Source organism: Porcisia hertigi, chromosome 11 (assembly GCF_017918235.1).
Source record: "Porcisia hertigi strain C119 chromosome 11, whole genome shotgun sequence".
NCBI lineage: Eukaryota > Euglenozoa > Kinetoplastea > Trypanosomatida > Trypanosomatidae > Porcisia > Porcisia hertigi.
This window is the reverse complement of record NC_090570.1, coordinates 510,259-534,000: the sequence shown is the minus strand read 5'-3', so window position 1 is coordinate 534,000 and position 23,742 is coordinate 510,259. Positions and strand designations below refer to the sequence as shown.

General features: G+C 54.7%; 6 protein-coding genes across 6 annotated transcripts; all 6 read right to left on the bottom strand.

Moving 5' to 3' along the window:
• Positions 1-1,297: 1,297 nt before the first annotated feature.
• On the bottom strand, positions 1,298-3,160 carry JKF63_07071 (uncharacterized protein; the record flags this gene model as incomplete). The annotated part of the gene is made up of 1 exon (XM_067903014.1): positions 1,298-3,160. One exon carries the CDS (start codon positions 3,158-3,160, stop codon positions 1,298-1,300), a length of 1,863 nt encoding a protein of 620 aa, XP_067759023.1.
• A 981-nt stretch (positions 3,161-4,141) lies between these two features.
• JKF63_07070 (uncharacterized protein) lies at positions 4,142-9,511 on the bottom strand (the record flags this gene model as incomplete). Its single annotated transcript, XM_067903013.1, has 1 exon — positions 4,142-9,511. The coding sequence occupies one exon, from the start codon at positions 9,509-9,511 to the stop codon at positions 4,142-4,144; it is 5,370 nt and encodes a 1,789-aa protein (XP_067759022.1).
• A 1,375-nt stretch (positions 9,512-10,886) lies between these two features.
• Positions 10,887-12,221, bottom strand: JKF63_07069 (uncharacterized protein; the record flags this gene model as incomplete). Its single annotated transcript, XM_067903012.1, has 1 exon — positions 10,887-12,221. One exon carries the CDS (start codon positions 12,219-12,221, stop codon positions 10,887-10,889), a length of 1,335 nt encoding a protein of 444 aa, XP_067759021.1.
• Positions 12,222-13,028: 807 nt separating this feature from the next.
• Positions 13,029-14,243, bottom strand: JKF63_07068 (uncharacterized protein; the record flags this gene model as incomplete). Its single annotated transcript, XM_067903011.1, has 1 exon — positions 13,029-14,243. The coding sequence occupies one exon, from the start codon at positions 14,241-14,243 to the stop codon at positions 13,029-13,031; it is 1,215 nt and encodes a 404-aa protein (XP_067759020.1).
• Positions 14,244-15,127: 884 nt separating this feature from the next.
• Positions 15,128-15,685, bottom strand: JKF63_07067 (uncharacterized protein; the record flags this gene model as incomplete). Its single annotated transcript, XM_067903010.1, has 1 exon — positions 15,128-15,685. One exon carries the CDS (start codon positions 15,683-15,685, stop codon positions 15,128-15,130), a length of 558 nt encoding a protein of 185 aa, XP_067759019.1.
• Positions 15,686-17,259: 1,574 nt separating this feature from the next.
• JKF63_07066 (uncharacterized protein) lies at positions 17,260-23,193 on the bottom strand (the record flags this gene model as incomplete). The annotated part of the gene is made up of 1 exon (XM_067903009.1): positions 17,260-23,193. The coding sequence occupies one exon, from the start codon at positions 23,191-23,193 to the stop codon at positions 17,260-17,262; it is 5,934 nt and encodes a 1,977-aa protein (XP_067759018.1).
• Positions 23,194-23,742: the final 549 nt, after the last annotated feature.

The window sequence follows — 23,742 nt, the reverse complement described above, 5'->3', positions numbered from 1 at the left end:
ACTGTTCCTGTAACTCAGCTCTTTATTCGCAGACGCGCATCACTCCACTGGCGATGAAGTACACGAGTCACCGGGGGCTTCGATATTCGCCCCCCCCCTCCTCTCCCCCTCCCCTTCTATCCTGCAGTGGTGGCACTGTTTGGATCATCCTCAACACACATACATCTAAGTGTGCGGAGACTGAGAGGAGTTACTACCCACTCTGTGAGGGAAACAGTTACCTGCACCCTTGTCACCGCAGAGCCGCCTCTCTGCTGGGTAGACCATCCAATTGCTACACTGTGGAAAAGTCAGTGTATATATTTTAGCGACGACTGACGTCAGCGATCCTTGTCTGAGCCGCCTTGACTTGGATAATCCATGTTAGTGAAGTCATGTGTGCCATTCATGTAATAGCCATGTGGTCGAGATGGACTTGCCCGCCGGTCCTCATTGTGCTGAGGTGGGAAAGCCTGAGCAAGCCGGACAATGGTACACAGGGCAGCGGCGTGCGTGAAAAGCTGTTTGTAGTGCTTGCTGCAGAGCACCTTTTCAGATGGCCAATTCCGAAGTGCTAAAGCGCATGGCCTCGGAGGGGGGGGGGGGGGGGGGAGGGGGGGGGGGGGGGGGGGGCACTTCACACAACACATTCTGTGCCAGGAAAAGGGAAGGGAATAGCAGCGCTCTTTTTGCCTCTCGCAGAACGGACTCATAAAACAACAAGAAAGATGTAGTTTCAATCAAAGGCGGTGGAAGGGGAAAGAGAGCTTCTTGCCTTCTGATTTTTGAACATATACAAGACATATACACGTACTCCCTTTCCTCTACCCACTCACAATAGAAAAATGATATGTTCGGTAACAAACGAGTCAAGCAGTACACAAGGCGAAGACGCAACGAGAAAAAAAAAAGAAAAACGAATCACCAATAAACCGAACATTTGTTCGTAATTTTGAATACGGATTATTTCAATAGCGGTAATGTACAACACCAAACACCTTTCCACTTCCCGCCCCGCTTTTTTTTTCCTCACGTTGTTACACAATGCAGGACGCCTGTTGACAAGGCAACGAAAACAAAAGATGACAAGGGCCCTCAAGTGGAGCTCCAGCGGTGGGGGTAGCAGCCCCCTCCTTCGGCGGAGGGGGAGGGGGGAGCTAAAAAAAAAAGCAATTAAATCCTACTCCACCAAGAGACGATAAAAATCTTCACTGCAGCCACTATGGCTGAATGGTATGCTTGCACAATTTTGCCTTCTGGTCTGCTTTCGAGTCCATGCCATCAACGCGACTCCATAGAGCGAAAGTCTGCACACCAACTAGAGCGGTGCTGTTGTGCGCTTATAAAAAAAGTACGCGGACGGCACTGCTAAAATGTTCACTATCATACACACCAATAATGGGATGGCAATACATATTGCACCCTCGCAGAAGCCCTGCGTCCCGTGACCGTGTTTCGTCTCGTAGTAATCGTACAGCGGGCCGAAGAGCGCGATGTTGAAGATGAGCGGTGAAAGCATGCCCGCCGTGTACAGGAAACTGTAGTGCTTGCCGCAATTCTTGGTGATGAAGAGAGAGGTGATGGTAAGCACTGTACTCCCCCAGGAAAAGCCTACACCCAGCCCGACAAGAAAAAACGGCACAAAGAGAGCACGAGGTGGTATAACTAAAAAAAGCGGCAGCCCAATAACGTTAAGGGCCGGGGCGAAGAGCAAGAGCACTGACACAGGGATTCTCCGCCGCTCCAGGTGTGGGTAAAGCGCGCCAACAAGAATGCGACCCACTGCACTGGCCACTCCGTAGATGGAAACAAACACAGTGTTGACGGTGAGAGAGAAGGAATCGCCTGCCATAGATTGGTAAATGTACGTACTGTTAGACGACACCACTGTCATGGCGCCCCATGCCCCAAAGCAAACGAACCACAGTAACCACAGCTCACAGTGCTGTAGGTTTTCCCACAAGGATTGCGCGTTTAACTGAACAAGCGCACTCTGGGTTCCGTCATCCTCGACATGGAACTGCTCCAATGGTTGTGCGGGGGGAGCCTTGTGATCTGTCGCTGCTATCGCTAAGCCATAATCTTTTTTAGCAGTCGGCTCATGCGCCTCCAGTAACACCGTGCAGGAGCCTAGCTCATTGGCCGCCTCGGAGCAACGATTGTCCTCCCCCCCTACCGCAGCTTTAGAGGGTGAGCTGCCAGCAACCGACGCATCTGAGACTGACACCTGTCCAACCGGGTCTTCCCCCTCTATGCAGGCGCCCTGTTGCCGGTTGACTTCGTAGCTAGGTGCCGTGAAGATCATCGCAGTGAAGGATGCACAGAGGCTCACTGTCGCGATTCCGATCGTTGTGCGCAAGGCAATACTCAGCGGATGGACGTAGTTTTCGATCAGAGATACGAACAAAATAAAAGCCACGCTAAAGCAAAGAATGACGCTGCCGACGGTGAAAGGACGCGCGAACATGCGCGGTTCACCACCACCGCGGGCGCGCGTGTCAGCGTCCTCGACGTTGAGACCGACGCAGCGCGTTGTAGCGCTTGGTAGGCGCAAATACCGCACACCCAACGCACCCGCGAAGGCAGAGTAGAGAAGCAGAAAGACAAAAAAGGGCGCAACGCCCTTGAATGTCTTTTCAAAGAAGGCAATGTGGATCTGCGCCACTAAAGAGCTGCCGAGGCCCATAAAAGTCTTCTGAATGAGGATGACGCGCCCTTGATAGCAGGAGAAAGACTTCAAGCTGGTAAGGACCGTGCCTGTTTCAAAGAAACTCGCAGAGAACTGCGAGAGACCATAGAAAAATGCCATGAGAAAGACGTTGCTGGGAAGTTTCTCGCTGAACATTAAGTACATCCCTGCCCAGCCTGTCGTATTGAGCAGCGTACCGACAAGTAACGTGGCGGCTGGGCCCTTGCGGTCATACAAAAATCCAGTCGGCACGGAAAAGTAGCTGAGCAGCACTCCAACCGTGGAAACAGCGTCAATCTGGAACTGGCTGTATCTGAAACTCCCACCCTTCATGTACGGGCTGAAGATGCCAAAGCAGAAGCAGGCGCCATTGTTAACACAGAGCAAGATGCCAATGCAGAATTGGCAGAACCACGCCTTCTCCAAGGAGTACTCAGCAAAACCGACACGGTACGCGCGGCCAGGCTGAAGGCCAGTAAGCCCGCCTGTCATTCCCGTGGATCACTGAAACGCAGGCACTATCAAAAAAAAAAAAAAGATATGAGGGGCAGGGGAAATAGGGGAGATACACATCGCTTGAGTGAAGCTGTCTCAGAAGTCAAGATTGTGCGACATGTTGAAGCAGAGGTAGAGAGTCGACTATTCGAATCGCTAACAGTAGGGGAAAGGAAAGGAAGAATAGACACAACCTGGTAGCTGCACCTTCCCGTGTGCCTCTGGTGCAACAAGTAAAACACTGCAGACATGGGCCTCGCACCAACCACTGAAATCACAGGCGTTACAGCAGGCGGTTGAGACGGTAATGAGTCCATGCAGATGATTCGCTTTCAATCACGGGGTTGCATTCTGCCGCCGTCATTCGAAGGAGCCCATGTACAGCCATCACAGAGTCGGGGGTGGGTGAGGGAGAGGGCTTGTGGGCACTTGAGATGGCTTGCTTTTCTTCTGGTTCTGTTGTCTGCACCCGCAACGGCCGTCAGCGTCACTGAGAGACTTTTGGTCTTTGACGTGGCTGCACGTAAAGTAAGGAGACTGTAACGTCAAAATTACAACGGTCTATCGTGACGCAACGAGCACATACACACATGGACACACACACACACACACACGCGGCACTACTATTGTGCACTACATCGTAAAAAAAAAAAAGAGGACATCGAGCAACCTGGGAGGGGTCGTAGTTTACATATGGCACAGTGCCATCGAGTGAGGAAAAGGGGGCCTTACGTCAAGACGGATGCACACGCAAGTCAGAGACACTCGCACATCGCAGTCCGCAACTGCATAGGAGACGCAGACAAAGGGGGGAGGCGCACAGCAGCGAAACAAGAGACTCGTCTCCGCGGTAACATAGACTCGTGGATCTCGCCCATGAAAGCCGCAGTTCGAGCATTTCGGGGGCGGGGAAGGCAAAAACCTGCCGACCGTCACATGATCTGACCAACAACAACAACAACAACAAAAGACAGAAAGCTACGCTACACGGATGTCCTCAGTGACATCGGAGTCTGAGAAACTATTATTCTCATCGACTTGGTCTGTGTTATCTGCTGGTATGCTTGGATGCTGAATAGCCGGCTTGTGAACAGTCCAGCCAAGGCATATGATGCCGTCACCTAGCTTCGTTGTGTGTGTCTCATCAGTCGTGCACCACCACACAGCCACCGCCACTGCACCTCCTTCGTGGGAAACAGTAATCTCAGAGTCCTTCACGCCGTACGGCTGGGTGCCAGAGAGCTCAATATGCATCTCTGTTGTGAGACCAGGCGCCACAAACTGACGCGAGTAAGAAGTGGACACATATGGTCGCACTGCCGCGCCGACGCGCACACGGTAGCGACATGGAACTGTTGATATGTTGGTCAGTTTCACAGTTGCCATGTACCTGCGCCCAGGGAGCACATTCCCGAACTCCACTTGCGTCGGCTGCACCTCCAGCGCCGGAGAATGATAACGTGAAGAGGCGGCCGTGCCGGTGAGCTCGTCCGCGGCGGAATGGTAAGAATGCATCAGGGGCACCCTTCCAGGATACGAAGAGATGATCTTGGACCCCGCGAGCGGCGCTTTCGGCAACAGTGGTGCCACGGCGTCGGTCGTGGCCACATCGGGTAGTGGACTCGCCGTCTTCACTCGTGTCGGTGTCATAGCATCCCCGTTCCCCGTTGATGAATCGTCGACACCCATCCCCAACGCCTGCGGAGAGAGCAGGGAAGACCAGTAGTTGAGCGATCCCCCTCTTCGACCTGGCACGGCAAGTCGTGCGGGGACGCAGGAAGTGCTGGTGGGTCGCGCGATTTCGACCTCCGGGCTTCCTTCCGGCTCAGTTGGGCAAACGGATGCGGAGTTCAGTGGCTCCTCCACTTCGCCTATCTCTACTTGAGTTGCAGTGGTCTCCTCATCTTTGTCCGCGCTGTCAGTGCGCTTTGCGTCAATGAGCGCAACGAGAGTACCAGGAGTACACCAAGACGGTATAGATGGGTCTTCGCAAGGAGGCTGCAGCAGGACACTTCCCTGCACCATAGGCGCCTCCTCCAGCGGCTTATCCCCACCGTCTTCGGGTACATGCATAAATCTCTGCTCTCGGGGAGGCGCCCTCATTATCCTGAAGTCGTAGACCTCTGGCTCCCCCGCCTGCTGGTGTTCCGTTGGTGCCCTTGATGAGCAGTGAGGGATCCAGCTGCCATGCCGCTGCCACCACAAAACCCATTCCTGCCATGAGACTGCATCAAGCACAGCGAACTGCGCACCGTCCCCTCGCAGTGCGACGCAGCGTACCCGGGGTGGCGCACTCGCACCAGGATGCTGGACCGTCAACGCGCGGTGTGGAAATGCAGCAGTACGGGTTGAGATTCTCGGCGGCTCCTCGGGGGGAAGCAGAGGTGACAGCTGGAGGTGGAGAGGGTCGGTGTCCTCCCCGCCTTCTACTATTTTTGACGTGCCCTCCTCGCCAGCGACGGTGCTGTGAAACAAAGGACTTGCGTATTCTGGCAACAGTACCGCCTCCGCGATGGTTTTCTTGGGTCTCTTGTACTGCCGCGGAAGAACCAGCTGGTGACGGCGCGGCTCGCCGCTCTGCTCAATCCCTTCACAACACCGACCGAAGGGCGAAACTCGATAAACATGGTTGGTCCCCACGCGTCCGTAGGCGCCTCCGTACGCGCAGTCCACCGCGAAGACGCCGCTGCAGCTCCTCTGCTCGCTGCTCGGCGCGGTGAGATCGAAGCCCTGCGTAAAGAGAGAGATGCGGCAGCTGCACATTGACACATTTGCGGCTACCTGAAAGTCCTCCGTCTCCCCATCCATGACGAACAGAGAGAATGAGGAAGAACGCGGCTGGTAAGCGAGACGGTAGGACTCGTCGTCGTCGACTGCCACAGCGATTTCGTATTCCGCGGCGTCACAGTAGACCGTTGGGATCCCGTCAAATCTCCATAACCACATACCGTCTTTGCTGCCCTGTTCGACTTTCACGCCACTGCCAAAACGAATGCAGTGAACGCAACCCAGTTTGGATGGAGTCAACCCTGGCCGATTGATTTTACCTGCGTCACTGGTCTCCACTATCTCCAGCTGCACACCGTCTTCGCGCTCAACATAACGCAGTGTCGGCTGAGTAAGTAAAACCCAATATCCGTGTTGTAGTTGACGCACAACACGTGCGCCTCCGCCACTCTCGTAGAGGGTCATACGACCATCAGGAGAGACAAGCAGCTGAGACTTACCACAAATAGTGATATAGCTGCCGTCCTTACAGAGCAGCAGGCGCACCCCACGAGCAAGATCGGGCGACTGTACCTCCACGACGCCGTCGAGATACACACGGATCGCCTGCAGATGCTTAACTGATGTCGCGCTCAGGACGCCTTCCCCCCAGACGTGCACAGTGAGGAGTTCTCGCCCCGTGAGGTGCCTAGTGTGCTGGCTGGGTGGCAAGCATCGGAGCTGCACCCCTGGAACTCCGGATTTCGATGTGGCGGCAGTCATCACGCAGTTGTGAGGAAAGAAGCAGGCATATACCCGCATGACTCGCGGCACTGGTGTAGATCTCCCGTCGCTCTCTTCTGAGGATGGCGAAGGCGGCGCTGGTGGTACCGCGGCCAAGAGTGTCTCAGTAATCTGCTCCAAAGTGAGCATGGAAGCAGCTGCAGCCTTGTCGCGCGGCTTGGATGGTTTTCCGGGGGACCGGAACTGTGCCTCGTATTGGACAAGAGCGGCCTCCTTGGCGGCTGCAACGGCGGCAGTATGGGCAGCGCGGGCGGCGGCCTGTGTGTTGTCTGCTATCACCTCTGTCATTACATTCAGATTGCGTCCCACTGACAAAAAGCCGCGGACTGCTGACGGAACAATTGGCTGTGGCAACGTCTCACTCCTCTTCGGATCGGTCCCAGTGGCCTCTGCGGAGGTGTCGACAGCTGACGATGGGCACTCAAGCATGAAGCCAGCTTGGAGCTCGGACAGAGCGTCGATGACAGTGCACCGCACTTGCGCACTATTCGCTGCGGTCCGGGACACCTCCACCACCGTGCCGTCGGCTGCCCGCATCCACTGCGTTTCTGTCACCACGTTGCGGCATGGAGCAGCGCAGTCTAAAAACTCTTGCACAGGAAGCCGAGAATGGGACAACCGTACCTGTTCCAGGACACGCCGCCGCCGGAGGTGCTCATTCACAATATCAATGTGGTCAACTTTAGAGATCACAGGGGTTGGCACATGACTGATGGCGGAGACCGCCTTGGCGGTCACGTCATCCGCAGTGCCAACACTCCCGTCATGGCTAGAGTCTGACAAACTATCGACAGACGACGAGTCCGACTCCGACTCGGAGTCCTCATCTTCCTCTGTATCGTCTCCGAGCGACGACGGTGAGTAGTGCCTACCCTCTTCCTCCAGAAAACCCTCCTCGTGAAAGAAGCGGGGAAATGTGGTGTGGGAGTCCAGCAGGTAAACAGCGTGCTCGGTGCGCAGTGTACCTAAGGGGACAGGGGGCTGGTGTAGACAATACAGAACGGTCTCCTCCCACTCTTGAGCGGCTACCTGCCATCCCTGCTGGTCACGCGCCAGGAGCACATCGCGCATCCAGGGTACTGCATCCCCACTTCCCACAGCTGTGACGATCGCTGCAGAAACGTTGGACAACACATTAGACCCGGCCTCTGCTGCAACAGTGAGCGCAAGGGCCTCCTCAACGGAGCTGGCAATCAATGCGCCCTTTGTCGATGCGGGTACAACTGTTGGACTGCAATCGGCAGCACCGGCGTTTGTGTCCTCCTCCGCGGCACCACCATTTTCTGGCTGCGATGGCGCACCAGAGGTGACCGCAACTGCGGTGCGGCATTTTGAAGTAGCGCTCGCCACGTCCTCAGAAAGTTGCGCTGCAGACGTTTCTGCCAAGGTGCGCAGGGTTGACGTACCCTGCGATGAGGCGACTTGATAGAGGCAGCCCCGGAGGCAGACCTGTATGGCTACCCCTGCCGCGAGTGTTTTGTGGATACCCTTGTCAGGGAGGCCACCAGCCCAGCGCTGCATGTAGGCGCTATACTCAAAGTTCTCTGCTGCGACTTGGCTCATTGTGCGCGGATTCGGCGTCGTGGTGGGGAGCTCGAGGACAGTGGCCGGTGAGGAGTTATTGTCATGTCTAGTGGAGCTCTCAGGACTGCCACCCCGGCGTTTGGTGGAGCGCTTGTCCGCCTCTGGAGAAGTGGCCGCGGCCTCTTTGACCGTGGCAGCCGTCAGGGCAGCTTCAGAGTCGATCAGGGGCGTATACAATGGGACTTGTACAAGGGAACGCCTCGCTCGCCACGCGTTATACCGCACCCAGGAGGAGAAAATACGTAGCAAAGAAGCCACCAGATCGGACAAAAACTGGGCTGCCGGAACGGCAGGGCGGGGCACTGTCGGTGCGTGTGAAGAGGCGCTGGGACCGTTTACACCCTCCGTCGGATACACCACGTGCTGCAGAAGAACGTCCTGGAAAGACGTCTCACGGGGCTGTGTGAGCGCAGCTGCGCGAAAAGCCGACAGCAGCTCTTCTGCGCTAGCGCCTGATTTTAGAAATAGGCCTTGCTGTTTGTTAGCGCCCATTGATGATGAACCCGTTGAAGCGGGACCAGCACCACCTCGCCCCCTCACACGGTCGCCCGGGGCGTGTGGTCCCCCCACGGTAACGGGATTAGTTTTTACACTGCTCCCGGGGGCAGCAGCCAACTCACGTACGCTGCACGGCGATTCCAACAGCACTACGGCAGCCACACCGGTCACGTCGCGTGCCAATCGAGATACAACAGCGGGCAAGAGAGGAACGCCTACAATACACACACATGGTGGAAGAGGCCCCCCATAGTTTGAGTCGCTGCCATCCTCGTCCAGAGCTGCGCCGTCATCGTACTCTGCGTCGTAACGTTCCTGCAGCTCTGCGCTCGCGGCGGCCAGCGCCTCTTCAGTCGAGAGGCCGTCCTCCAGATAGTCTGCCTGAAGAGCAGACAGCTCTGCCGCCCTTGCCGCCGCTGCGGCTTGCGCAGCTTCCTGCCTTGCGGTGGCAATCCTGGACAGTGCACTCTGCACAGCCGCACTCATGCGGTTCGGAAGTGCGGATGCGCCAGATTGCGATGTCGCATCACTCATTGCGCTTTTCTTGGACTCGCTTGGCACGCTAACTAACTCTGAAGAATGGGAGATGTCCACGACGTAGTAGTCATCCTTTCGGAAGCGAGGCTTCAGAAGATTGGAAACTGTCAACGCGTCGACATTCTCTGGAGTGTGCGAGTTCAGGAGAAAGACAATAGGGCGGAAGGGCTTTTCCGGTGTGCCGCACTCGTCGCCGGACGCCACTGTATTCATCTCCATTGTGCTCGTCTAGACTCCCAGCCTCCGTCCTGCTCAGGCTAGTGTGCAAAGCGTCTTTTGTCGTATGGTGCCCCCCTCCGAAAAAAAAAAGCGCTGATGTGTCGCAGGTACTTGGAGACTATATACATATATGCGGTTGGGTAAAAAAAAAAAACTGCCACCCACATCACAGCAGAGCGTTGGGGAGAAGGGGAAAAGGGGAAGAGGGAGGGGAAGAGGGTGGTAGAGAAAAAGTAGAGAGCGCTGATATCCGGCCAGACATGTGCAAAGTGTATGCGGCCCCCCTTTTCTGGCAAAGAAAAAAACGCCTCTTTTGCTTTTCTTTTTGAAGTCGTGAGCGTCTTGCCTACTTCGGTTCGTGTGACCACACGGGCTCTCCTCGGCAGTGAAAGATGCCACCCGTGGTGTATGGGCTACGCTGATAAAACCCCTCCATAACAAACCGAGTCTGGCTGTGGCAGAAGAATGGAGGAGTGGATTGTAAGGAGGGTCGAGAAAAGACTCCGCCTCAAGTGCACAGGTCCTCCACTCTGTCAGCACTGAGAGTCCAACAGCAGAAACCACTTACCCTTAGGCAGGGCGATTTTAGGGGAGGGGAGAGGAGGAGGGGGGGAGGGCCTTTGAAAAAGTAAGCCAAGTGACACTCGCACGTACCCGGCTGTGCCCGTCTATATCGATTGAGCATCGCCTCCCTTGGGCTCGGTGGCTAACCGTGCGGTGGTGCGATGAGATGTGGTGGGGGAGTTTAGAAACACATACAAAAGCCGCAAGACGCAGCATCTGAGACAAGAGGAAGTTGTAGACAAACCGCCAGGCTCGCCAACTATCAGTGAGGCGGTGAGTAACCGAGATAAAAACGGGCATCGCTACAGAACGCACCCCCGATGGGTACACACTGAGCCCAGCGTCTCTACACAAGTGGATACATTCATGGGGAGCTGGGGATATTCTGCAGTGAGAAAAGGCAGAAGGGAAACGTCAGCAGATGAGGCAAAAGCGGTAAGGCACAGCTTCTCCTGGCCAACCTCCCATTCGCTTTACAGGACCCCATCATCCGCCCACTAAACAATGGAGGGAGGCAGACGTGCACGTCAACGGGTCAAGCTATACAATGTCCCTTTACACCGCCCCTACACAAAAAAAAAGAGAAACAAAACCAGAGTGCCACCATTTTAGTTCATGTCCCCCCCCCCTACCACCTCTCCGGGACTTTTCGATGACTCCGGTGAGAAACGTCGGATTTACATGGGCGTCAGATGAACTAATCACAAGGACAAATTATGGGGGGAAAGGCCGCATTGGCGCGTCTTGACGACGCCCGTGGCGGGCAACAACGCATCAGCCAGTCGTAATATGACAGGCGGGATAAGGGAGCCTACAGTTCCCCTTCAAAGCTAAAGACAGTGTGGGTTAGAAAGAGCAGCGTTGTTGCCAGTGCGGTGAGCGCGTAGGCCACGCTACGGGTGCGGGCGTACACAAGTGCATACATCACTAGAGGGACACTGATATACCGCACCGGGTGCTTGCCGCTGGCAAAGTTCTCCGACATACAGATCCGTATAGGCGCCGCAAACATTTTCACCACCTGGGTGATGTGCCCAAGGAACCTCTCGACCTTTGGTGCGTCGGCGGAAGATTTCCCGAGCGCAGCGTGCACAGCAATGACGGTGAGCGAGATCAGGGCACCGGCAGGTATGTCCACTAGAAGCAGTGATGTGGGATAAAATACGAGGGGGCCTTGATCAGCAGCGTAAGGAACAAATATGCAGCCAGCCAGCAGCATCAGCCCGGCCACCACAGTCAAATTTTCATCTGCGCTGCCGCGAAGGAATAGGTTCGGCGTCCAACGCCGCGCCATACGCTGTGCCACCGCCACCACGTACGGCATCAACACCAGCTGAAGCAGCAGATTGAAACCCAAGTGTGCACCTGCGAACGAGTATGGCAGGTCGTAAGAGGGCGCCACAATGGGGTACACTACCTGGTTCACTGAAGCAGCCAACATCACAGCCACAAGAGTAGCCACAGCTCGGTAGACGGCCGCCGGCGCCCGTGTCAGCCTAAGAAGCCATGGAATGTACTGAAGACTTGTTCGGGCACTCACTACAGGAGTGCGATTACCGAACAAGACACGCGCGAGCACCAATGCTGCAGCGAGCGCCTGTACCGCAATGAACAAATTAGCCACGTGTACTGCCTGATTCAATACATCAGCGGCGATACCGCTGAGCAGCATGCCTGCAATCATACCGTACCTCGTCATTGTGCCAATGGAAGAGGTCGGCATGTAGAACGTTTTTGCAGTAACCCCAAACAGCGTTTTATCGTGTTTAAATACACCATTCAGCAAACGAGAGGCAAACATGAGCGACAGCGCACGCTGCGACAAACCGAGTGAGGCTATCGCTGCACTTCCAGTGGAACACACAAGTGTCAAGAAGAGCAACAAAGAGGAACTAACGTAGAGGGTGAGTTCTTCGACAACAAGTGTACTAACGAGCTGCGGAACCAGAAAGCACAGCTGATAGGCAAAGAGGTGGGCAGAAGAAGGGAACGACACATACTTCATCTGCGCCATCATTACTGGTACGCCAGACACACACACCACCCCCTCAAGAAAGGCAGCTGCAATGATGAGTGGCTCGCGGGCCGTCGACGGCGAGCCGCTGGTTTGCTTCTTTGATGCATCGCTGCGTCTTCCGACTCCCATTTTTACTTGATGCTTTGTGTCCGGTTAGTAACCGCTATCATAGAAAAATCGGCAGGTATGACGCCAGTTTTGTCGGAGGAGGACACACTCAAATCACAAACAAGAATGGGCTCATAAAAAGCCGGCGTCTATGATCTGTACGAGGTATGGAGAGAAGGAAGGGAAAGAAGAGAGAAAGTTCACTGGGGAAGGTATGACGACTGGCAGAGCAGCGGAGACCACCCACAGAAAGAACAACACGACAAATGCTAGGAGGCAGGTGAGTCCGCTCATCCCACCACCCTCAGTATGGTGTCCTGGCCTCCTCCTGTCTCTCGATAGGAAATAAGGCGCCTACATTCGTTTGTTCCGGGGCCTTGAGTGGGACCGAGTTTTTTTTTGTCATAGACCTTGCGATCCCCTTTTTCGCGCTCTCTGTGTAGTACGTGTGCGTCTGCCGAGGCTATCAAACAAGACCGCGTACTCTTTACGTTGGAGATCCATGGCATGGATATCCCCCGAAACCCTCACGATGTCCCCCCTAATGCAATACACGGGGGAGGGAAGGGGGGGAGAATGACAAATGTACATGAGCGCAACTCCGTTCACCTCCCCCCCCCTCCCCTTCCTCCCTCCAAGAGAGAGGGGAGGAGGAGGAGGAGGAGGAGGAGGAGGAGGAAAAAAGAAGAAGGGTGCAACCAAGAGAAGGGTATGAACAACAAGACATACCGCAACAACATTGCTGGGCCACCGTATCGACTCCAGTGGTGATAGGATTCAAGCGTGGGCGCAAGTATCTTCTGCCAAGCGGCACCTCCACTTCTAATTTTATTGTTTTTCCTGACTGACTTTCTTCTTGAGGATTTTTTCTGCCTGTGACAGAGCAAAGATGACGCTGTCATCGTCCTGTACGATTTGCTGTAGCTCCACAACCCGTGGCAAACAGGTTCGGAGCGTGAGGCGGGCGGCTGGCCACTCCGCCACATTGTAGACGAGTCGCAACATGTGCATGAGGACGTCTCGCTCATCCTCGTTGGCTATCTCCCTCACGAGCTCCTCCGGGTAATTAACCTCTGTCGCCTGCATCTTGGCCGCCTCCAGCACGGTGATTTGGGCAGCCGCACTATACACAGCGACTCGCAGAGTCAAGTTGGAGTTGTGCAGATGGGGAAAAAGACAGGCAAGTGTATTGCATGCCACAGCGTCGCGCCTTGCCTGTGCGTACTCGCAGATCAAGGAGATTACCTCGGCAGCCTCCGCGACAAGAGCGATAGTGTCTGTGTTGACGATTGCCTTGGTTAGTATCTCTACGCCGTGATTCTTGAGGAGCTCCACGTGAGCCTCTTTCACCTGAAACACCTGCCGCATTGCGGAGCAAGCAAAGATCTGCGTCGATCTGTTCGTCGACTGAATGAGATCAATCAGCGCAATAACTAGACCTCCTTGAACCAATGCAGCAGTCACGGCAAATGAGTTGTGCCACATGTGGCACGCCAAGACGACTCGCAGACCCATTACAACTACCTCATTGCATTCGTCCCTCAAAGAAGCAAGAATAGCGGCAAGGTGCGGGGAAGGCGCCGTTCTTTTCATGGAAGATGTGTAAAGGGAGACATCTTCCTTGGCGCTCCCACCGAGCAGCAGTCGTTGGGTGAGAGACTCGCGCACGAGCATCTCTAGCGCCATCCCCGCTCGCTCACGTAAAGCGGGGCTCTCGTCGCTAACCAAAGTAGAGAGAAGAATGGGAAGCAGGTCGTACGCAAGGCTTTGCACGCAGTGCTCACGCTTTTCTTTGTAAAGCTCAATGAGGTGTTCCACTGCCTGCAAGCGCACATCGACGCGCTCGTCCAGCAGCCACCGGCGGATCTTGACGTACAAAAAATCACCGTAGGCTTTGCTAAAGATAGTAGAGCTTATGTATGGTACAAAAGGTCGCACCGCATGGAGCAAAATACAGCGCTGATGCGTGCTTTGGGGGGTATCGGGGAGCACAGGTGCTTCGTTGGGATCGAGGCCCTGACGCTGGCGGATAACACTCCACATGAGTGTGAGTCAACTGAAAGCGCGGCTGGCGTCTCAGTGATTCCACTTGAGCAACAGAGGCGGTGCCGCGGTGGAACAGAAGGCTGCCGTTCCCTCTACCCACGTCGTTTGGCGCTTCTCTCCTCTTTCTCGTGTTTGATTCTTTTGTGGTGTTTCCTCTTGTAGGGGGAAAACAGAGAAGGGACGATGTGGGCTTGAGGATATTCAGTTGAACCAAAAACGAGGTGAAGGGGGGGGGGGGGTCGGGAGGGCGGGGGAACGAAGCGCCGCACGACCGTGAAGGTTTTCGGCAAATAATACAAAAGAAAAAAAACATCAGGAATGCAGGCAAGCGACAAGAGTGTCAGACAGCGTACGCGTGGACGGGCAGAGCCTTGCACGCATTGGTAGGCGGCACTTCCGTGGCGGCATTTCTTTAACCTCCTGTCAACAGTGCGGCTCGGCCGAACAGGTGCCTGTGCGTCTGTGGCGCAGCGCCACAGCGTCACAGAGGCGAGAGGGGCTCGGAGAGAAACAAAAATGCAAAAGGGACGAGACGCAGCAGCCACCAAACTGTTCTCGCTGTAATTCTGTCTCTGTCTGTCTGTCTCTTTCTCTCTCTCCCTCCTCCCCCCTCCCCCCCTTCCATCACATGAATGAAGGTGAAGTTCAGCACTCGTCTTCAAGGATTATCACCCCTTTAGAACAAAGGACGCTTACACGCCAAGGAATGATGTGAATGGATTTCGAAGAGAAAGCAAGCGGCAGCTACGGCTCACCTCGGCGCGCGAACCACGACAGACACACACACACACACACACACACACAAAAGTCCATGCTCTCAAGTGCAGGACACGAAGCCTTGGAATCAGCAACCCATGTGCGTCACTCACTCGAATACATCACTACGGCATGGGGCTATGGCGCGCGGCTAATGCCGCCAATTTCTGAAGCTCCGCTTTCCGTGCCTCTCGTGCCGAACGCTGCTCCATCTCGCACGTCTCCGCGTATGTGAGAAAAAAATGGGGAGGTACACTTTTCAGGATGCGCTGGATCTCGCTCTCGCTGATTGCGCCTTCGTACATGCGACGCACTGTCTCCTCGACATTGACGCGATGATCTTTATACTTGTGTGCCACCTCCCGCGCAACGTCTGCGTACTCATGAGCCGACTCAGCCAAAAACGCTGCCTCGTTGTCTTGTTTGCGCGGCTCTGTGGACGTAGAGGATACAAAGCTAACCTTTCCATCTGTGTTGGCTGCCTCCACTGTACGCCGGCGCTCCAATTCTTCGGTGAAGAGTTTATGGCGGTGACGGATGCCCTCGCCTCCATCGTGAAGTCGCTGAAGCAGAGCGGTCTGAGTTACGAGCCGACTGCACCGCTCCAGATTGACTTGAATCTCGGACGAGCTCATCTCTCGCACTTCTGCCTCCGTCAGCAACGCCGACGACGCGCCGCTCATGATTCTGTGTGGTCAAGGAAACAAGTGAAGATGTGTAGACCGCTTCAGTTCATTGCTTACGTGTACCTACTGGAGGTGAAAGCGTTGTTGTTGTTGTTTTTTTGTGTGTGTGTGTGCGTGTGCGCAGCGATACTCGTGGCTCACGTGGAGGCGAAAGACCACTCGGGGGTAAGACGCAGATAGAAAGAAGATTGGGTTTCCTATCGCGTCGATGAAGGAGAGGGCGGGTACCGATGCCGGCTCCGGTCCGGGAGTGGCGCGGGGTAGAGAAGCCAAAGAGGCTAGAATATCCTTATACAGACTTAGCTGATCAAGGCAACGAAAAAGCACACCGAGGCGAGAAGACGCGCGAGGAGTGAAAAATTCGACTCGACGGCGGTGACCGGGGCGCAGAGCTCATGTGCTTCTCATTTGTGAGTTCAGCCTGACTTTCAAGAACAGGGCGACAAGTATTGAGCTATATACACACACGCACACACACAGACAGCAAGCGTGTGTACATAACGATGTGCGTGTGCGTATATGGGGAGGGGAGGGGTACAGCGCTTTCCATCTTACCGAGTGTCCCGTGGAGAACAAAGCTGCAAATGACCAGAAAAATATGTATTCCCTTGAAATCAGCAAAGACACAACGGTGAACCCACCAGATGCGTATATATATATATATATATATATCAACAAAAAAGTAAGACGTGCTACAGTTGGGGTGGAAGAGACGGGGAGGGGGATAAACGAAAAACAAAAATGAGACAAGGATACAAAAAAAAACATGAAAATGGTGTGCGTGACAGGACACTGCAAGGTACCACAAGTAGAACGTGACCAGCGTCGCGCCACAGAAACCCTACACCGGTAACCACGCGCCACCACCATAAGTCTAGCAAACCTTTGTAGCCATGAGGAAACAAAGAAACGCTGCACAATGAATGAAAAACGGGACTAGAGAAGGATAATACACATTGAGGAAGTCGACACACAACATAGGAAGCTACGACTACACATACACATATACACAAAGAAAAGAGAGAACAAGCGACAAAGCCTCAATGACCAACAATGTCGCCACCACTGTCAGAGAAGCCTGAATTCTATTATGAACTGAAGGGGTGGGGGGGGGGGGGGAGTGGCCACTAAAATTATACACATGGACATAAAAGAAAACACAGTAAAATGAAAGAGAGACATTCCCGGAAAGGCGGGGGGGGGGGGTAAAGCGCAAACGATCGTTCATTTCACACGGAGGGATGAGCGATGAGGGGGGGAAGGGGGAGGAAGCAACATGAGAAATGCTTGCTTCTGCACGCTTGTGCACCGGCAAAGGAATAGGGGAGCGGTGTACGCTTGCATAATAACAATAACGAAAAACACTCAAAACTCGTATATTTCATCGCCCCCCCCCTCCACACATGTGCACTGTTTGATATTATTCACAGAATGGGCTTCAGTGGCGTTAGATCACCTCCAGAGCAAGGACAGAAAACAAAACCCATGCTGTTCCTCAAGAACACGACAACGCCCTCCCCCCACCCACCACCACCCCCGAGAAAAAAAAAACACTCCAATACGCATCGAATTCAAGTATAGCTCGTGTCTTTCCCGCTGTAATAGTTGTTGTACGGGTTTTGAGCACTCTGGCCCCATGATGCACCGCCGTTATAATACTCAGCCCCGTTGGAATAGCTGTAGCTATAGCTCCCCTCATAATGGGGTGGATCCGTGGACCCGAGAGCAGCGCTGTAGGATTGGTCATAGGCGTAGTCCTGCACTTGAGCACCGACACTGTATGTGTTGCTATAGGGGTCCGCATTACCTTCATGCCGTGGTTCAGGAACGATGGCCCCCGTAAAGCTGACCGTGCTACGCTTGCGATTAGACGGGGCACTTGGGATCTCTCTGACGCCCCTCATCTGTGAACCCGCCAAGGAAGAGCTTCGGTAATTCCTCCCGGTTTCGACGTCTTCGTCTGTATCGTCGACGCTCATGCGCTTGCTGTGACCACTCGCCGCGGATCTGGCGGCGGCGTCCACGACGCTGTCGACTTCTGTTCGGCGGCGATAGGCCTCAATGGCCGCGGAACTGACAACTACCGCCCTGGGAGTCCGTGTACGGGCGCAACGTCTCCCCGCGGTACCGCCGGTTTGGCTTGCGGAGGTGTCCCCGTGGTAGCGGTGCAGCTGGGCGTGACTTTTACCCAAGTGCACCACCCTCTTCTTTGCTCCCTTCCCCTCACGCCTCTCCTGCTGCTCGCTGATGCGCAAGAAGACCTGCTCAATGGAGGTCTGCGACACACTGTAGTCTGTGATGCGGAGCCGCTCCTTGTTCTCTTGCAGAAGCCGAAACACGTGGGAGAGCGTCGTCTCCTGTGGGAGTGCAAAGACGAAGCGCTGTCCCTTGAACTCAATCAAGACGGCATCAGATATGTTACACTTGACGAAGCGTTGGATATGCCCTTGCATCCCCTTGTTTGCTACTCGTATACTCATCTCGAACCCAGTACCGTACTTCTGCTTTAGGTGTATCTTGTCACCGATACAGCGAAGGGCACCGTCAGCCATGATGGCCACCACGTCCGCTAGCGCCTCCACCTCCTCCAGGTGGTGCGTCGTGAGCACAACGGAGCAGTTCTGGGAAACCTTCTTGATAGCCGACCACAAGCCGCGGCGCGCGACGGGGTCCATGCCGGCCGACGGCTCATCAAGAAAAACGACGCGTGGCCCACCAATGAAAGACAGCGCCACAGAGAGTTTACGCCGGTTGCCGCCAGAGAGCTGCGCGGACGTCGTGTGGCGGTACTCCAAAATATCGCACAAACGCATCAGCCCAGTCACCACTTTGCTGCGGTACTCTTTCACAATGCAGCGGATGCCGGCGTACAGGTACAAGTGCTCCTCCACGGTGAGTAGATCCAAGGTCGCATCAAACTGCGGGCAGTACCCAATGCACTTCAGCGCCTCCTCACTCTCCTCGACGATGTCGTACCCGCACACGTAGGCGTTGCCGCTGGAGGGAATAAACTCTTGGCAGAGGATGGACATGGTCGTCGTCTTGCCGGCACCGTTTGTGCCCAGAAAGCCGAACACCTCATCGGGCAGGATGCTGAAGGAGAGGTTGCGCACGGCTGCTTTTCCGTTGCGATACACCTTGCGCAGGTCCACCACGCGCACAACGTCCACGTTCGTGTTCTCTTCTTCCTGGCGGTACACCTCCTTCCGTTCATCCTCAACATCGGAGTCTTCGTCGTCAATCAGCTCCGTCGGCGCACTGCGGTCATAGCTGCTCCTCTGCCTCCACATGCGCCGCCGCGGATGGTCAATGAAGAGGATCGCCAGAAGAAAGATGGGGAACTCGGCCACCATGAAAACACAGGGCCAGCCAACCACGTCCATCCCCCACGGGTCCGTCGAGAGGCCGAGAAGTGCCTGTTGTCGGATAATGGAAAGATTGATAATAGACTCGCCTACACAGTAGGACGGAAGCAAGCGGAACGGCCAGCGCATCTGATCCGACGCGTCCTTCGTGGCATCCAGTAGGGAGAGAATGAACACCATCATTACAAGAAGAAAGCCGGACACAAAACTAATCGCCATTGTCGCTGACTGCGCCGTTGAGTGCTCATCAAAAGCAAAGCTGACCAGATAGGCGCCGACAGTGCTGCATAAACCGTAGATTATAAACATCACAACCGTCGGACCAGCTGTGTCGGCGCCGACGTACTCCTTGCGGCCAAAAATAAGAAAGATGACCAGCACCAGGCACAGGGTGAGGATGTACGCCACGACATCAAAAACAAAATTCGAGACCCAGTACACGTAGAAGCTAAGCCCTGAGATCATCTGCAAGTGCCGCGCTTTGCACTCACGCTCCTTTACAATCCACGCCACCGGGTTGGACGGCAGGAACGTGAAGGGAATCATTATGATGGCTCCAATGAGAATTCCCTGTACACCACCGCGCATCTCGGAGCCAGAGCTGGAGGTTGGCATCAATTCAGCGCCCATCTTGAGGGTGCGTCGCTCATCACCCACAAAGTTCTGAAGAATGTAGGTGTACAGCTGCTGGAGCACCAAACCGCTGGAGTGGTAGGCGGAGGTGTTATAAAAAAGATAAATTGCACTCTTCTCACTGGGGATCAGCCCCTGTAACCCCGGGTCGCCGCAGAAGATCGAGGTGTAGCGCGGCATTGCGAGCTGCTTGGCAGTGTCGGTGGCGTAGAGAGAAAGGTCCAGCCCGCTGGCAAAATTCAGGTTAGTGATGTGGGAACCTTGACGGGTAAGGTCGTGTGTCTCCCCCATGTACGACTCGCAGCCTGACACATGCATCTCCACTGTCTCGCCAAACATTTCACTGGAGAGGTCAATTGTGCCGGTTGGGGTAAAATGGATGAGGGAGAGCAGCATAGCCAGTAAGATGCACAGCATCGGGCACACCAACTGAAAGCACTGCATTTTTCGGTCTCGCAACGCGTTCCACAACCGCTTCAACATCATGTACTTGAAGTGTGAGACCAGACACTGACTCGATCTTGTCATCATCTCGCAATTCCACACCGCGTTGGTTTCTTCCAGAATGACCATCTCGTTTTCCTCGTGGGCGTGACTCGCTTTGTGCCTCTCCATGTCCTCCATGGCAATCTGCAGAAAGACCTCCTCAAGCGTTGCCGCAGACAGCGAGTAGCCACGGATGCCGGCCGCCTCGCCGTCTCTTTCAAGACCGGCTAGGAGCGACGGAAGCAGGTTTAGATCTCTCATGGACAGCTTGTACACAATATCGCTACCAGTGAAGTCTGTCGACTCGGCGCTAGGGAGAAGGGAAAGAACGAGGCGATCAACATGCTCGGCCTCCACCTCTGGGTCGATGGAGACGGTCATGTTGTAGCCAACCCCAAGACGACTCTTGAGAAAGACGCTGCTGCCGGAGCACTGCAGGCTGCCTCGGCTCATGATGCCAATTTTGTGACCCAGCAGGTCCGCCTCGTCCATGTAGTGCGTCGTCAGCATTATCGTGTGCGCCTCGGACATGCGCCGCAGCAGCTCCCACGTGTACCGGCGGGCGCCGACATCCATGCCCGCCGTTGGCTCATCGAGGAACACCAGAGGGCTTCGGCCGACAAAGGCAATCGCAACCGAGAGTTTGCGCTTCTGTCCACCGGAGAGCGCGCCAGCGCGGTATTCTATTTTGTTGAGGAGATCCACCTCGTTGAGAATCAGCCGCACGGCGGTCTCCAACGCTGCGCCAAAGATGCCTTTGATTTTTCCGAAGAACTCCAGGTGCTCACGGCACGTCAGCTCATCCCAGAGAATGTTGTACTGGGGACAGTAGCCAATCTGTTGCCGGACTTTGTCTAGCTGGTCTCTAACGGAGAAACCGTTGATGTAGCAGTCACCCGCGTTGGCGGAGACCATGCCCGTCATCATGTTCATCGTCGTCGTCTTTCCTGCGCCGTTGTGCCCGAGTAACACCGAGATCTCGTTATTGTTCATAGACCAGTAAAGGTTGTTTACCGCAACGAACGTCTTTCCACCTCGTGAGTACTCCTTGCGCAGACCCTCAATTCGCACCGTGGCGTCCGAGTTGTCGATGTCCTCGAAGAGACCATTCTCCGCACGACCGTCCTCGTTTCTGCCGGAGACGATCTCCTTGTCAGAGCAGCACCGGGAAAGTGCCTTGATGGGGTCGATGATTAAAAAAAGAGGGTGCTTTGTGGTACCCCAGTCCTTGGGCAAGACGGCGTCGAAGTACAGCATGAATATACAGTACGCACAGAAATCCACGGCGAGCAGGATGTACACGACAGAGGTTACTGGCGCCAGGCCGGGATTCGTGAAGTCTTTCTTTCCAAAGCCAGTGGAACCCTCAAGCGTCAAGATGTTGTGCAGGGCAGACGCAAATGCCGTGGGGGAGAGGACGCAGATGCCAATGATCCAATCCGGTGGCGCGCTCTCAAAAGAAAATGTCGGCGCCGACAACACAAAGAATATGAGCGGCGTGAGCATCGAAGCAAGACGAGCCTTGCTGAAGAAGGCAGCGATGAGGCCTGAGAGGGGAATCGTGGTTATGGCAAACAGGTAGAAAGTCGAGAAGAGCACGAATGCGTCACTCGACCGCACAAAAGTCAGCTTCAAGAGTAGGACTATGAGAATACACTCTACGAGGTATTGGAGGGCGTAGACAACGAACCAGGATAGATACAGGGGCATGTTGCTTAGCCCCATAATGAGCATCGCCTCGCGAATGCGCAGCTCCTTTTCCAAGACAATCTTCGTGGTCAGCTGCGATACCGGGTACAAAAAAGAGAGGACAACGATGAAGACAACCACCGGCGCGGCTGTCTTCAGCAGCGTCTTCTCTGTGTACTTCGGATAACCTAGTGAGACTGCATAGGGGTGGACCGTGTCCAGCTTTTTGTAGCCACGATCCTTTAGATAGCACCGATACAAGACCTCCTGGAGGCTATTAAAGCCCGAGGCGACGTACATATCGGCTCGATCAAAGCTGTACCCACCGGGGTACTGAATATCTATTATCTTCGTCAGAGGTGGAAGCGAAGTGGCGTTCATGTGGAGTACCACGTTGAAGTCCGCCTCATCAAAGGCCTTCACCTCGACAATGGCCCAGTGTAGCCCTGGCGTCTTCTTGACGTAGTTTTCTGCCTCTTCCACTGTCTCGTAGATGCCACCATCGACGTACTGAAAGTAGTCCGCGTTCTCCTTGAAGCAGTTTATGAGGGACGGGGGAACAGTGGCGCGTGGCGCGAAATACAGCATGCCAGAATTCATTATGGCGTTGTAGCGGTTACTTACCGCCAACCCCGAAGCAGCGAGTCTCGCCGAGGTGTCGAATTCTCGGCTTCCTGACAAGAACTTCCGCGCTATCCATTGCATCATAATGACTGTGTCCAACGATGGCACCCGAAAGACGTTGCCAAGAATCGCGTTCATGTAAACAGCCAACAGTCTGTCGCCGCCTGTGCTTGATGCGAAGCAAAGTCCTTTCACAGGCAAGCTCGATTCGTCACCGCTGCAGTTGTATTCGTAGCCGGCCGTGGCGCAGTCCGTGAGACCAGGGATACTGCCCTGGGATACATCGTTGCAGGTCATAAACTTGTAGTAATCAGGAATGGTGAGAGAAGAGACGGCGGTGTAATTCAACTCTTGTGTCTCCTGAAACGTCTTTTCGCCAAAGGCGGCCCACATGATAATGGCGCCGGAGATAAAAAAAAGGGGGACCAGAAGCTCCAACAGGGTCTCAACCCACGCGCGCCGCTTCTGCTGCATAATGCGCTCTATGGTGGCAAGAAACTTATCGTTGAAGGTGCCACCATTCTCGTTCGGTTCGCTGTCGAGGTATTCAAACGCATTCACCTCCGGTTTAGATCGCGCCTGAGCCCACGCGGGACTGCCCGAAGACCCGTCTTTTTCGGAGGCCCTCGAGATCTGCGCATTGCGCTGGTACGCGCGCAGTCGACTTTCATCCGCAAAGACGCTCTGTTGTGGGTGACGGCGGCCCATCGTTGTTGCGCCTCAGGCCGGTGTCACTACTTTTGGTGTTGACCCTCCCCAAGAACAAGTCAAGCAATATCTACTTTTATTCGCCCCTCACTATCGGTGCGAGAGACGTGACGATTTGCGAGGAGGTGGGTGGGGGAGAAAGGGGGGGGGGGAGGGGAAACAGGGATGTGGGGTTGTAAAACACAAACAAGCAAACGGGGAACGCACAACTGAAGAAGAAAATCGCGTGTTCAAGATGAAAGAAAACAACAGTGAAAAAACGGGAAACCACAGAGATTGTGGGCGTTGCGCAGGACTCCACAACCTCACGTAGACGCCCACACACCTGTGTGGCAAGCCTACAATTAAAGATGATGTGAAACCAAATACATGAGATCCCAGTATAGAGGGGAAAAAAGTAGAAAAACAGATGTACGGAGCACACACACACACACGCACGCACACGAAAAAAAAACGCGCTAGAGACGAAAAGTGAAAGTGAAGAACCACTTGACAAATTTTCCCTGACAGTACCTCATGGAGAATCCGTCTCTGTATTCCCACGCGCGT